Source organism: Melanerpes formicivorus, unplaced genomic scaffold (genome assembly GCF_026170545.1).
Source record: "Melanerpes formicivorus ecotype bairdi unplaced genomic scaffold, bMelFor1.0.p_v2 SCAF_10, whole genome shotgun sequence".
NCBI lineage: Eukaryota > Metazoa > Chordata > Aves > Piciformes > Picidae > Melanerpes > Melanerpes formicivorus.
In genome coordinates this window covers 5,467,147-5,481,546 of record NW_027142362.1, presented here as the reverse complement: position 1 = coordinate 5,481,546, position 14,400 = coordinate 5,467,147, and the positions used below count along the sequence as shown (strand labels likewise).

The 14,400-nt window shown below is 52.6% G+C and overlaps 1 protein-coding gene across 3 annotated transcripts in view; it reads left to right on the top strand.

The window, feature by feature from the left end:
• NTRK3 (neurotrophic receptor tyrosine kinase 3) overlaps positions 1 to 14,400 on the top strand; it is a 287,748-nt gene that overhangs the window by 67,635 nt on the left and 205,713 nt on the right. For all 3 annotated transcript variants that reach the window (XM_068143397.1, XM_068143396.1, XM_068143398.1), the window contains exon 4: positions 7,898 to 7,966. In XM_068143397.1, coding sequence (XP_067999498.1) covers positions 7,898 to 7,966 — 69 coding nt within the window. The remainder of the gene's footprint in view (positions 1 to 7,897; positions 7,967 to 14,400) is intronic.

The following is a 14,400-nucleotide window of genomic DNA, read 5'->3' as shown; positions in this document are numbered from 1 at the left end:
ATTTGCTTTTAGAGGTCACTGGAGTTATCTGGCAGGGACAAGCCCCAGAGTGACTTTCCAACTTTCATCTGGTTCAAACCCAAAGCCTTAGCAGCTTACTCGCCACAGAGATGAAGCCTGGATGGAGCTACCCCTACACCCACCACAGCACATAACCATGCTAATGTTTTCCTTTCCTGTGGCCACTGGTACCTAACCAAAGCTTCAGTGAGCTGTGAGGTGATGGGAAGCACCCATCGTGCCCAGGGCACAGGGGATAGTAAGGGTGCCATCAGCATACCTAGCACCGGAGAGAGCGCAGCTGAGAATGTGCATCTTGCCTCTGATTGCTGTGCTCCCTCAGCCCCAGCTGCTCTGCACAGCTAATCCCTCCCTGCTCAGGATTTTCAGAGTGGCACCATGTTATTAAAACGTGTGAAAAACTTCTCCCATGCAGAAGTAAATGTGTCAGGTTGGAAACAAGGGCGAGTGGAGGGTGGAGGGATGTGTGGAGGAGGGACAGGTGCCGAGGGTGCCACCCCAGCAGCAGCGTTTCTGCCATTGCATTGGGCTGAGCTGCATAATACAGCTTTCAGTTTAATTACAGGGGCTCCTTCTTAGTTGGTGTCATTAGTTGAGGTAACTGGCTTAATTGAGCTGAGTAGAAATGGCTTTAATCGTGGCAGCACTTCTGGCTGCTGGGTAATTGAGGGAAGATGTGCCAGCTCCTTTTGCGCCGGAGCCTGCTCGATCTGGGCTGCATGGATCCAGACTCCTGTTTTCATCCCACACCCACCCATCTCTTTTTAAATGCAGGAACTTGTTCACCAGATGCACCCTTGTGGCCCCAGCTGTCATTCATATGCTGGGACAAAATGGCAACAGGCATCTCCCCTCCCTTGCTGTTCAGCAGCAAGGTCTCCACTCCAGTCTGTGGGAAGAGCAAGCAGGACACAGCATCTCCCCTCCTGAAAGGGAGGAGGAGGAGAATGGGTGAATGTAGGGAGGGAGCAAGAACTGGGACTTTGCTGTCACTCAGCAGTGACAACCTGCCTTTGAGGTGTGTGTGGGGCTGCTGGTGAGGAAGGCTGGTGCAGGCATGGTGTGATGAGCCACCTGCAAAGCAGGAGGCTTGGGAGCCCTGCTGGTGTGGCAGCAGGAGAGGGGAGTGGCATCCAGCTTGACTCAGGAGTGGGTTTGGACGTCTGGTGCCCTGGAGCTGGGCCAGGTGAGCTTCATCCAACTCCTCCTTCCTACCCAACTCCTTTGAAACCTGCTCCAGAGGCAAAAAGGTCCCTGGCAGCTATGCCTAAAGACTGCTGCCATGGAAAACAACATCTTGTGAGAGTGATGGAGAAAATGTCCTGTGGCAAAGCAGCAGCTCACATATGTTCCAGGAGTGCTGCTGGTGTGTCTGCCCTGAGAGAGGCAGGCTTCTGTCTGCTGTTGAGAAACATGCAGGGAAGGCCTTTTGCTTCCTTCCCTCCCCTGTTTCCTTGCTGTGTGATGTGCTGCTCTATCTTATTGCAGGTGGAGCTGATACATAGGCTGCTCCAAGGGTTGTCTGGCACACTCTGATACAGGACTGCATCCACTTTCCCATCACTCTGCCAAATGTTAATTGCTCAGGCTGAAGTTGTCTGTGCTGGATGTCTGTGCCTGGCTGAATTATTATTATTATTATTATTATTATTATTATTATTATTATTATTATTATTATTATTATTATTGCAATTCTTTCTTTCTAGTTACAAATAAAAGCCCTCAGGCAGTGGAAGAGGGGTGAGGGGGAAATGTTTTGTCTAAGCTAGAAAAAAATTGGTGGTGCTCCTGTTACTGAGTCACCTGGACCCTCCTTTTGTGGAGGGGAAGAGACTTTGTCAAAGGGCAGTTTTTGCTCTGGGATGTCTTCTTACTTAGACAGAATGGCTTTTGATCCAATTTGAAGGGGAGAAGTTTGCAAAGGGGTTTTGGGAGCAGAGAGGAGAGACTAGGAGCAGCAGTTCTTGTTGGGACACTGGTGTGAGATGGGAGGATGTAAAAGTGGAGAAGATCATAGGAAATTGGAGCATGGATAAGGATGTTGACAGTACTTTGGAGTGGCTGGAGAGCAATGGGTAGAGAGATGAAGCTGGGTTGGAGGGAAAGCAAATGTGTCAGGGAGGAAGGACCGGCACTGTCCAGCCAGGGGCAGAGGAGACTGGGGGTTCTGGTCACTGCAAACAGCAGGGATTTCATAGAATCAGGCTGGAAGGGACCTCAGAGATCATCTGCTCCAACCTCCCCACCATGGGCAGGGACACCTCTCAACTAGACTCGGCTGCTCAAAGCCTCATCCAGCCTGGCCTTCAACACCCCCAGGGAGAAGTCATCCACAACCTCCCTGGGCAGCCTATTCCAGAGTCTCACCACCCTCCTGCTGAAGAACTTCTTCCTCAGATCCAGTCTAAAGCTACTCTTCCTCAGCTTCAAACCATTTGGAGATGACAACAGCCTTTGAACCTTGGGTATTTCCAAGGTGGGAAGACAGAATGGGCAGCTAGAGCTGGGAGAAGATTGGTCTTGCCTGGGAGGGCCTTGATTTTTCCCAGGTTTGTCCCCTTTTATACTCCACTGGGAAACTAAGAGCACACAGCCAAGGGCTAATGATGGGGATAACTTCAGGAGCACCAAAGAGGAGCTGCAAAGTGCTGGAGCTCAGAGCTTCACCCCTGGAGCTATTGTTGAATCTCCTGATGCTCATGTGCCATGGCACCTTCTCTCATTACACAACCAAGGACTATCGTCCCTGGGAAACCTGCCCCATCCTGCACAGGGTGGAGCTGTTCTGGGGAGGATCAGTGCTGTGCAGGGAGCTTTCTCTCTAGGAGCTCTCCCTCACTTGCAGCAGAAGTCAGCAGGGGTGCTCTTTGCACATGGAAACCCAATCCTGACATCTTTGACCTTTGGAGTTTCCCTCCCTGAAAGGGTGCATTTTGAATGGGTATTTGTGTGTGCATCCCCTTCCTGCCCCTGTTCTGAGCTCAGGGAGCTTTGCAAGGCTCAGCTGCAAGGACCTTACTGTCCAGTTCTGCCCCCCCCCCCCCCAGTTTAAGAAAGATGTTGAGATGCTGGAAGGAGTCCAGGGAAGGGCAACAAAGCTGGAGCACAGCCCTGTGAGGAGAGGCTGAGGGAGCTGGGGTTGCTTAGCCTGGAGAAGAGGAGGCTCAGGGCAGACCTTGCTCTCTACAACTACCTGAAGGGAGGTTGTAGCCAGGTGGGGGTTGGTCTCTTCTGCCAGGCAACCAGCACCAGAACAAGAGGACACAGTCTCAAGCTGTGCCAGGGGAGGTTTAGGCTGGATGTTAGGAAGAAATTCTTCCTGGAAAGAGAGATTGGCCATTGGAATGTGCTGCCCAGGGAGGTGGTGGAGTCACCATGGCTGGAGGTGTTTAAGAAGAGCCTGGATGGAGTGCTTGGTGCCATGGTTTAGTTGATGAGATGGTGCTGGGTGATGGGTTGGAGTTGATCTCTGAGGTCTTTTCCAACCTGGTTAATTCTGTGTTCTGACAGTGTGAAGGGTCCAAGCTGTCTGTTTGCAACACCAAAGGCATTCCTCCCCTGTGCCCTGGCCAATCTGAAAGGGAGCCATTGCCGCCTGTCTCCCTGACCAGCCTTGTGGAGGTGACGGTCAGGCTGAGTCAGACACAGGCTTTGCCCTTTGAGCCCAGGGTCTCCTGCAGGAGGCCTGCAGGCGCAGATCCGTCTCCTAGCTGCCTGCTGCTTACTGCGGGCCGTCGTCTGGGGGAGGGTGGAGGCAGTAGGAGTTGGTTTCCAGGGACTGCAGGAGCCGAGGAGTGGAGAACATCTGCCTGGCAAAGCTCCTTGCATTAGTGAGGATGTTTCCTTGCTCCATCCCTGTGTGTCCTAAATTGTAATAACACGATCAGGCTATTTTTGATCCCCTGATTTGCGTGGCAAGCCTGTTGTTTCCCCCCCCCCTCCCCCCCCCTTCCCTTTCAGAATCCAATTTTCTCTTGACATTTCTGCCTAATGTAGCAAAACATGACCTTTGAGAAAGGACATTCCAGCAAGATTCACTCCCTCCTCTGCATCTCTGCCTCTCTCCCACATCTTGCTGTCTCTCATGCGTCCCTCTTTTACGCTTCCTTCTCCTCAGTGGGCTGGGGTGGGGGGTGGGGGGGAGGGAGTTTGCTGTCTTGCTTTTCAGTAGCAGCGAGCTGCTCCTTCTCCTCCTACTTTTCATCTGTCTTGGCGAAGTCTCCAGGTGCTCGGAGCCTCCGGGGTGGATGAGGAGAGGGAGTTTTCACCATATTTTTATTTCCCCCTCCTCTCTCTTAGCTCCACCTGCTATTTTTTGCCACCCAGCTAAACTTCCTTGGAGGCTGGGAGCAGCTTGCCCCCGGCCCTTAGGAACGGCGGGATGCGGCGTGGTGTGAAATGAGGTCCCCGCGGGTCCCGCAGCGGGGACGGTCTGAGGCGAAACACAGCCACAACGGGATGAGGCAAGAGCTGGGCTGTTGTGGGGTTTGGGATTATTCCTCTGCCAGGTTCTTGGAGTTTACCCCTGTGCTCAGCACTGGTCAGGCCACACCTTGAGTCCTCTGCCTAGTTCTGGGCTCCTTGGTTTAGGAAAGATGTTGAGATGCTGGAAGGAGTCCAGGGAAGGGCAACAAAGCTGGGGAGGGGTCTGGGGCACAGCCCTGTGAGGAGAGGCTGAGGGAGCTGGGGTTGCTTAGCCCGTAGAAGAGGAGGCTCAGGGAAGACCTTCTTGCTGTCTACAATTCCCTGAAGGAAGGTTGTAGCCAGGTGGGGGTTGGTCTCTTCTCCCAGGCAACCAGCACCAGAACAAGAGGACACAGTCTCAAGCTGTGCCAGGGGAGGTTTAGGCTGGATGTTAGGAAGAAGTTCTTCCCAGAAAGAGAGACTGGCCACTGGAATGTGCTGCCCAGGGAGGTGGTGGAGTCACCGTCCCTGGAGATGTTTAGGAAGAGACTGGATGAGGCACTTGGTGCCATTGATTAGATGGTATTGGATGATAGGTTGGATGACTCAATGATCTCGAAGGTCTTTTCCAACCTGGTTAATTTTATTCTATTATTCCTCTGCCAGGTTCTTGGAGAGCCTTTGGGACAAGGGTTTGCTGCATCAGCTGCAGGCTTCTCCACTCCTTACTGCAGAGTTTTGGGCTTCATAGCATTATGTGGGAATAGGTGGGGCAGGCTGAGGAAGCTGGAGTTGTTCAGCCTGGAGAAGAGAAGGCTGCAGGGAGACCTAATAGAGACCTTCCAGTACATGAAGGAGGCTACAAGAAGGATGGAGAGGGACTGTTGGCAAAGGCCTGCAGGGATAGGATGAAGGGCAATGGTTTGATGTTAGAGGAGAATAGGTTTAGGTTGGACATTAGAAGGAAGCTCTTTACCATGAGGGTGGTGGAACACTGGAGCAGGTTCCCCAGGGAGGTAGCTGAGGCCTCATCCCTGGAGATACTCCAGGTCAGGTTCAACAGGGCTCTGAGCAGCCTGTTTCAATGGTGCATGTCCCTGCTGCCTGCAGGGAGTTTGGACTGGATGACCTTTGGAGATCCCTTCCAAGCCAACGCATTCTCTGATTGTAAGCTTTTCCCTTGCTGGCCCCTGGGCTGTGCCTTCTGCATTTACCCCACACCTTGCTGGAACCTGCTGTAAGGTAACAAAAGAATCTCTCATCTCAGGTCCTTGTGCTTCAGATCTTCACAAGCAGGAGCCACTCCAGGATATGCTTTCTTGGGTTTAGTGTCTTTCTGCAGATCAAACAGGGACTGTAGGCTGAGCCCAGCATGGCTGTGCTGCCCATGGTCACCTCTGTGCCACCTTGTCCCACACCTCCTTTCTGGCCAGCTGAGCATTTAATGAACCTCCAGGTAGTTCATGCCTACAGCCCCTCATTGCTCTTGCCAGTAAGCTGGGCTGAGGCAGGAGAGCATCTGCAGCCTTGCACCAAGCTGTCCTGTCTGCCTGAAGCCCACCCAGGTGGCTTGCAGTGGGGAGGGAGCTGATGTGGATGGGGCTGGATTCAGCTGGAGATGCAGGGCAGCACCTTCTGTGTTTTCTGGAGGCCAGCAGAGATAAAGGAGGATCTGCTAGAGCTTGTGACCCCCCATCCCTCTGCTCACCCCATGGGCTGGTCTATCAGCTGGTAGCCCTCAGGCTGGCCAGGTGTCCCCAGGAAGGCTTCCCACTGCACAAAGTGTTCCCTTACCTTCTCATGCCTTTAGAAACCCAGGGCTCTGCCCTAAGCATTCCTTATGCCACCCCACCCTTCTTGGTTTTAATACTTTGGTTGCTTTTACACTCTTTCATCCTCTCATCTGAGGAGGAGATGTCTGCTGGGTTGCAAGGCTCTCTCAGGTAGAGGAGATTTATGTTTTTGCCAGTTTGAGCAGATGGAGAGAGGGATGGGGAGCTGTCGGCCGCCGTAGCGGCGATACCCCTGGGTGCAAACAGCAGGCAGCTGTGGAGGGACACTGCGAGCACACAGCTACTGCAGCTCGTGTGACAACACTCTCTGGTACTCATCCTGCTGGCATCTGAACATCCCTGTTACTATTTTTAGCACGAGGTTTGTAGTTGAGCAAGGAAAAATTAAGTTATTGAATTAGAGTTGTTCTTTTTGCTTACGGTTGGTCGAGCTCTGGATGTTTGATGTTTGCTGTGAGGGTGAATGCTGGAACAGGCTGCCCAGGGAGGTGGTTGAGGATCCATCCCTGGAGATATTCAAGGTGAAGCTCAACAAGGCTCTGGGCTACCTGCTCTAGCTGAGGATGACCTTGCTGACTGAAGAGGGGGTTGGTCTGGATGACCTTTAGAGGTCATTTCCAACCCAGACCATTCTATGATCAGTCCTGGGACCAGCCTTGCTCAACATCTTTGAGGGTGACATGGACAGTGGCATTGAGTGCACCCTCAGCAAGTTTGCTGGTGACACCAAGCTGTGTGGTGCAGCAGGCATGCTGGAGGGAAAGGATGCCACCCAGGGGGACCTTGACAGGCTGGAGAGGTGGGCCCATGACAACCTCATGAGGTTCAACAAGACAAAATACAAGGTCCTGTGTCTGGGTCGGGGCAATCCCAAGCACTGATATAGGCTGGGCAGGTTGAGGGAGTTGGGGCTGTTCAGTCTGGAGAAGAGAAGGCTCCGAGGAGACCTAATTGTGGCCTTCCAGTATCTGCAGGGGGCTACAAGAAAGCTGGGGAGGGACTTTTGAGGGTGTCAGGGAGTGATAGGACTGGGGGGAATGGAGCAAAACTAGGAATGGGTAGATTCAGACCGGGCGTTGGGAAGAAGTTCTTCCCCATGAGGGTGGTGAGAGCCTGGCACAGGTTGCCCAGGGAGGTGGTAGAAGCCTCATCCCTGGAGGTTTTTGCAGCCAGGCTGGCTGTGGCTGTGAGCAACCTGCTGTGGTGTGAGGTGTCCCTGGTCATGGCAGGGGGTTTGGAACTGGCTGCTCCTTGAGCTCCCTTCCAACCCTGACAATTCTGTGGCTCCATGATTCCTCAGCACCAACCATCCATATCTTGCTGTCGTCGTGTTTTACTTTTCCTTCCTGCGTATTGCAGCAGGATAATAAACCATTTGCTTCCTTGAGGGAGGGGTGGGGGAGGGAAAAAAAGAAACAAAAGGAAGATAAAAACCAAGTTGAAAAAAGAAACTTCCACTTGGGTTTGTCCTCATTAAAATCTCTCATCATGAAATCTAAGCTTGGGTCATAAACTGCTTGACAGCCTCCCCGTCGAGGAGGATGAGGAGCTCTGCAGAGGTGGTAGGGCCCTGTGCAGGAGGAACTATTTACCATGAATTCTTTTTTCTTCCTTTCTTTTTTTTTTTTCCCCTCCTTTCCCTTCCCTCCCCTTTTCCTTTTTCCCTTGTCAATTTTCAGAGACCTCTCTGGGAACCGGCTCACCACTCTGTCATGGCAGCTCTTCCAGACCCTGCGGCTCTTTGAACTGTAAGTCCCCACCCTGGAGATATCTCCTGGGAGGAGAGAGGGGAGGCTTGAGAGGAGGAGGAATGATTTCCAAACAAAGCTGTATTTTTATGTTTTGGGGTCTTTTTGAAGCTTGTGAATAATTGCCTAAGACTCCATTGGGCAGCACCATCCTTGGGAGGGTTTCCTGGGTATGGGAGCAGCGGAGCAGAACTGCTTCTCTTTTAACTTCACAGCAGCTGGCTAATTAACGTCAGGATGATGAACAAGTCATGCTTGGGGTGGTAAATGGTTGACTAACTCTGGGAACACCTTAGAACTACTTCCTAGGCCAGATTTCAGTGAATCTCCTCCATTACTTGCTCCTCGAGGCAGGGCTGAGTGTTTCTGCTCTCTACAACTCCCTGAAGGGAGGTTCTAGCCAGGTGGGGGTTGGTCTCTTCTCCCAGGCAAGCAGCACCAGGACAAGAGGACACAGTCTCAAGCTGTGCCAGGGGAGGTTCAGACTGGATGTTAGGAAGGAATTCTTCCCAGAAAGAGAGATTGGCCATTGGAATGTTCTGCCCAGGGAGGTGGTGGAGTCACCATCATTGAAGGTGTTTAGAAGGAGAACGGATGGGGTGCTTGGTGCCATGGTTTAGTTGATTAGGTGGCGTTGGAAGATATGTTGGACGTGATGATCTCAAAGGTCTCTTCCAACCTGGTCTGGTCCTGGTCCCATTCCATCCCATCCCATCTTCTTTATCTGACAGATGTCCTTTATAAGACCCCACTGCTTTTGAGGTGCATGACTCCCTTGCCCTTTAGCCACTCGGGCACCTCCCAGCTCCTATGTGGGAGATGAGACAGTGTCTCCCCTGGGGCAGTGGTGGCCTTCAGCCTGCTGAATTATTGACGGAGCGCTCAACGCCGCGCTTGGAGAGCGAGCGGACGCGGAATCAATGGAGAGCTGGCCCTGCTGACCTGTTTTGTGGAGTTTTAGAAGTGGTTGCTTGGTGGGGCTAATAAATAAATACCAAATAAATAAATGCATGTAGGATGTGTCCTGGAGGCTCTTGGGAAGCTCCATTCATCCTCACCGATGATCAATAGGGAGCTGCACGCTGGAAGTGACTTATGGAAGAGTAAAGGCAGTCTTTCACGTGGGAGTAAGTGTGTTAGCAGTGGTGGTGCTGCAGCCCTGTTTTGTTGCTGTCAGGTTGTTAAATAGGGGGGAAAAAAGAGCCCCAGCTAATAGTGATATTAGAAGACCAGAAGAATGCCCTTCTGATGGGGGCACTCTGGCTTGCAGTGTGAAAATGCTGAATCTGTCTGCTGGCTGATTATGGCTCTGAATATATATATATATATATTTCTTCCCCCCCCCACCTCCCCAGCCTGGCTCAGGTTTCAGCTTTAATAGCATGAGTCATTTGTATCCTTAGACCTTTACTTATTGGCATTGCACCCTCTGGCAAAACTCTGATTGATGGTTGGGATCCCCAAGAGCAGAGGAGCAAATGGGGCTGTGGTCCTGAGCTGGAGGTGCTGGCAGGGCCTGGGGTAAGGGTGAGCCTGCAGGTGAATGGGAATACTTCCAGCAGGGCTTCTTGGAGAGGCTGAGGGAGCTGGGGTTGCTTAGCCTGGAGAAGAGGAGGCTCAGGGGAGACCTTATTGCCCTCTACAACTACCATAAGGGAGGCTGTAGCCAGGAGGGGGTTGGTCTCTTCTCCCAGGCAAGCAGCACCAGAACAAGAAGACACAGTCTCAAGCTGCACCGGGGGAGGTTTAGGCTGGGTGTTAGGAAGAAGTTCTTCCCAGGCAGAGAGATTGGCCATTGGAATGTGCTGCCCAGGGAGGTGTTGGAGTCACCATCCCTGGAGGTGTTTAAGAAGAGACTGGATGAGGCCCTTGGTGCCATGGTTTAGTCGATTAGATGGTGTTGGATGACAGGTTGGACTTGATGATATCAAAGTTCCCTTCCGACCTGGTCTGGTTTGGTTCTGTTCTGTTCTATTCTGTTCTATCATATTTGGTTTCTCCAGGCACCTCCCCAGGTCTTGCCACACCAAGTCAGGCTCAAAAAAACCGGTACCAAGTATGAAGGAAATTGAGAGGCTGCTGTTTTGGCAGCAAGGTGTACTTGTCCCCACCCTGGTGAAGAATGCACCCCTGTGTGGTCTTGCTGTGCTGATCCTGGCAGGGAAGCTGGTGTGGCTCAGAGTGCCTCTGGTTCGTGTCAGCAGAGCCCCAGCACCCTGCAGCCTGGCAGACGGGAAGGAGCTGAGTAACTTGGCTCTGGCTGGAGCTGTGCTCAGAGCACTTTTCTTGGAGACAACAAACCCTGATTGATGAGAGAAGAAACACAGCTAGAGGTTGGAGACTGCAGGGCTGCTTGGTGGGACGTAGGTGGTGGGGTGGGAAAGCATCACGGGTGTGATGAGTGGCGTCCGTGGTGTGCTGGGGGGAGGCTTGGCACTGTGTGGGGCTGGAGCCTTGGCTGGACCTCTTCTGTCATCATACTGCAGAAGGGGTCTTGGCAAACTACCCCCTGGCAGCAGCTCTGGATCAGGTTCCGCCTCCAAACGCATGTGCCTGCGGAGTCTGGCTTGCTGTTGGCTGGGCTGGAGTCAGAGCCTAGTCAGGTTTATCTTCTCTGAAGAACTGCTTTGTCACTGGGGCTTCCTGACAAATAGTCTGCTCTGGGCACCTTGGTACTGAGGATACTCCATCCATGTGAGCACAAGTAGGGTGGTCAGTACCAGAGTACCATCATGATCCAGGGAGGTTCTCCTCCCTCTCTACTCTGCCCTGGTGAGACCTCGCCTGGCATATTGCACTTGGTTCTAGGCTCCCCAGTTCAAGGGGGATCTGCTGGAGAGAGTCCAACAGAGAGCTACCAGGATGACTAAGGATTGGAGCACTGCCCTGTGAGGAGAAGCTGAGAGACCTGGGGCTGTTTAGTCTGGAGAAGACTGAGAGGGGATTTAACAAATGTCTATAACTATCTGAGGGCTGAATGTCAAGAGGGATGGGACCCCCTGTGATAGGACAAGGGGCAATGGATATGAACTCCAGCACAGGAGGCTCCACCTCAAGAGGAGGAGGAACTTCACTGTGAGGGTCACAGAGCCCTGGAGCAGGCTGCCCAGAGGGGCTGTGGAGCCGCCTTCTCTGGAGACTTTCAAGCCCCACCTAGATGTATTCCTGTGTGACCTGTGCTGGATTCTATGGCCCTGCTCTGGCAGGGGGGTTGGGCTTGATCTCTGAAGGTCCTTTCCAACCCCTAACATCTTGTGGTGATGCTGTTCCCCAGGGAGTGATGGGAGAGGGATGCTCGAGCCGATACCCACTGGCATGTTGGTGTTAATGAGGCAGGGAAATGTGTCAGCAGAGTCCTTCCTTGGGGGAATGAAGCTGTCCTGCTGAACTTTGGATCTGGAGAGAAGGCAGCCTGAGGGGGTAGCCTTGAGCCATGGCCTCTGAATAATCATTCCCATAGAGATGTTGGGAATCCTGTTACAACCATGTTACCTGCTGTGGGGCAGTCACGGTCCTGAGCGCTGGAAGGACGGGACCTGTTGAGGAGGTGAAGCAAATCTTCAAGACAGTGAGAAATTAGTAATGAATGTGCAAAAGTGGGGAATAGTGTAATTTTTTTTTTTAGAAATGCAGAGGATGGGTGAGGAGAAGACAGTTTTTTGGCACACTGAGCTCCAAGAAGACTTCCAGAATCTGGGAAGGAGAGAGAGAGAATTCATGGCCCACATAACGAGAGTGTGAAGCACTGCTGAAAGTTAGAAAGGGAGTTGCAGACTGACATCAGACAAGGGCTTGAAACTGAGCCAAAAACTCTCTGGAAAGGAAGAAGGTGGTGAGCAGCAGAGTGCAGAAGCAAGGAGCCTGAGGGAGGCAGGCTGGGCAGCAGCACTTGCACATGGTCCTGGAGAGGCCAGAAGATCCCAGGGAAACAAAGGTGCTGGCAGGAGTCTGCTCTTCTCGAGAGAGTTAAGTCTACAGAGAGAGCTGATAGGACAAATGGATGCAGGTCTGCAGTGTGGTTCAGCACTGCACCTTCTTGTGGGTAGCAGTGCCTCAGTGCTGCCAGGCAGCTGTGGATCACTCCTGGTGAGACCTCATCTTGAGTACTCCATTCAGTTTTGGGCTCCCCAGTTGAGGAGGGACAGGGATATGCTGGAGAGGGTCCAGCAGAGGGCTACAAGGATGACTAGGGGACTGGGGCACTGCCCTGTGAGGAGAGGCTGAGGGACCTGGGGCTTTTTAGTCTGGAGAAGAGAAGACTGAGAGAGGATTTAATAAACCTTTATAAATACTTGAGGGCTGGGGTCAGGAGGGAAGGGACAGGCTCTGCTCAGTTACCGCCTGGGATAGGACAAGGAGAAATGGGTGTAAGCTGCAGCACAGGAGCTTCCACCTCAACACAAGGGGGAACTTCTTTACTGTAAGGGTCACAGAGCACTGGAACAGGCTCCCCAGGGAGGTTGTGGAGTCTCCTTCTCTGGAGACTTTCAACCCCCATCTGGATGGAGGTGAGGAGGAGGTGAGATGTGTTCCTGTGTGACCTGAGCTGGATTGTACGGTCCTGCTCTGGCAGGGGGATTGGACTCAATGATCTTTTTGGGTCCCTTCCAACCCCTGATGCTCTGTGATCCAGAGGGTGGATAATCACCACAGGCAAATCTGCAGCTTGCAACGAGGTAGCTTGGAGCTACAGAGCATGCAGGAAGGGAAGCAATGGGAGGATCATCTCCAGGGAAGTGCTGGGAGGATGGGAACTACAACTGGTGTGACAGGGAGATTGCCAGGGAACGTGAGACCTGACAAAGCCACTCACTGCAAACATGGAAGAGTGGAGAGCAGGAAACTATGGGAGAAGGCAAGTGAATGGGGAGCCTGGGGCCTGAAACAGCTGCCTGGCTGTATTCAAGGCACCACAAGCTTGGGAAGATGGTGCTGCTTTAAAGCTGAGTTGCTTTTCTTGTTCAACAGGGCTGAGGTTTTTTAATCCTCCCCCCCCAGCCTTGACTCACCGAAGAAAGGATGGCAAAAATGAGGCACACTTCCAGGGAATATTATCTTTCTCCTCCTGGTCAGAAGCAAGGCTTGGAAAGGTTTCCAGTAACTCCAGCCCTAATTCCCTCAGCTCAGGCTGACCTTGACCAGCAGGGCTCGGGCTGATGTGTGCAGAGCTCTCCTAAGTCTGAAGCTGAGTGAGCACAGGGAAGCATCTAACACGTGCAACAGCTCATAAACGTTGGACTTAGAGCCTTTCTTATCCAGAAGTCACAGCTGGTTTCCTCTGTCATGTCCTTGGCTTCCTTTGTCATGTCCTCAGAGAGCTTAGGGCTGATATTTGAAGAAATTCCTTCCCAGAAAGACCTAAGACTCTGCTTCCAATTACATCTCTGGTTGTCTAAAACCTTGTAGCCACCCTCTTGCTGCTCTGCCCAGCCCAGCAGCATTTCTACTACCAGCAGTCCCTGCCAGCTTGCCCTGCAGCCTGAAACTGTCACAAGTAGCTTGCTGCAAGGCTGCAGCCAGAGGCTTTGGAGGTACAGCAGCCTCCCTCTGAACGCTGCCAAGTCCAGCTTCACGTGGTCTGTGCCCCTGGAATTGCAAACCTATGGCCACCCCCAGCCCTGCTGATAGAGCTGTAGCCATGCCTGCCTGCCTGCTCTCTGCATTAGCTAACCCCTCTGTCAGCTTCATCCTTCCCTTTCTCTCCCATCCCATTGTGGCAGGGGTTTGGAAATAACTCGTGCCTGGCTGGGCTGCTGTGGGAAGCCCTGGTTCTGGGGAAATAAATAGAAATGGAAAACAGAAGTAGGTTTTTTGTTCTTGCTCTGCTGGATGCTCTTTTGCTGTGCTTCTCAGGCACAGGGAAGCTCTCTCGGTCCCGAGGTAGGAGAGTGTTTTAATTGCCAGTGCATGAAACCTTGGCAGCAGCTTTATGGCAATGAAAAGAGACAGGAGAAGTGTGGCAAGGCTCTCCACTGCCCTCTGAGACACTTGAGCTGCAGACAGCTTTGTTTCAGCTGGTGGCTGGGGAGGCATGGGACAAGGAGTGTCTCATTTCACTGCCTGGCCTGAATAAAACCCTGCTCTGTGTACACATGAGGTCCTGCCTGTCCCAGCACACGCTGGGATGTTGATGATCTCTCTCCCCAGCACTGGTCCACCCTTGTGTAGGGTCTCCAGGCAGTTTTGGGAGGCAATGGATAGAGCTTTCTCCAGGGAATAAAGCTGGGTTCAGCCAGGCACCTCAGCATCACTGTCTCTGAAGCGCTGACTGGGTGACCTCACGGCTGTAGGGTTTCAGCTCTGCCATCCTTCCCCTGACTGAGTGTGGGCAGGATTGCCTCAGGTGTCCTCTGTCCCAAACACAAGCTCTGCACTGAAGGGGCTGTGCCTGGAGCACCTGAAGGGAAGCTGTGGTCAGGTGCAGGACAGGTTCT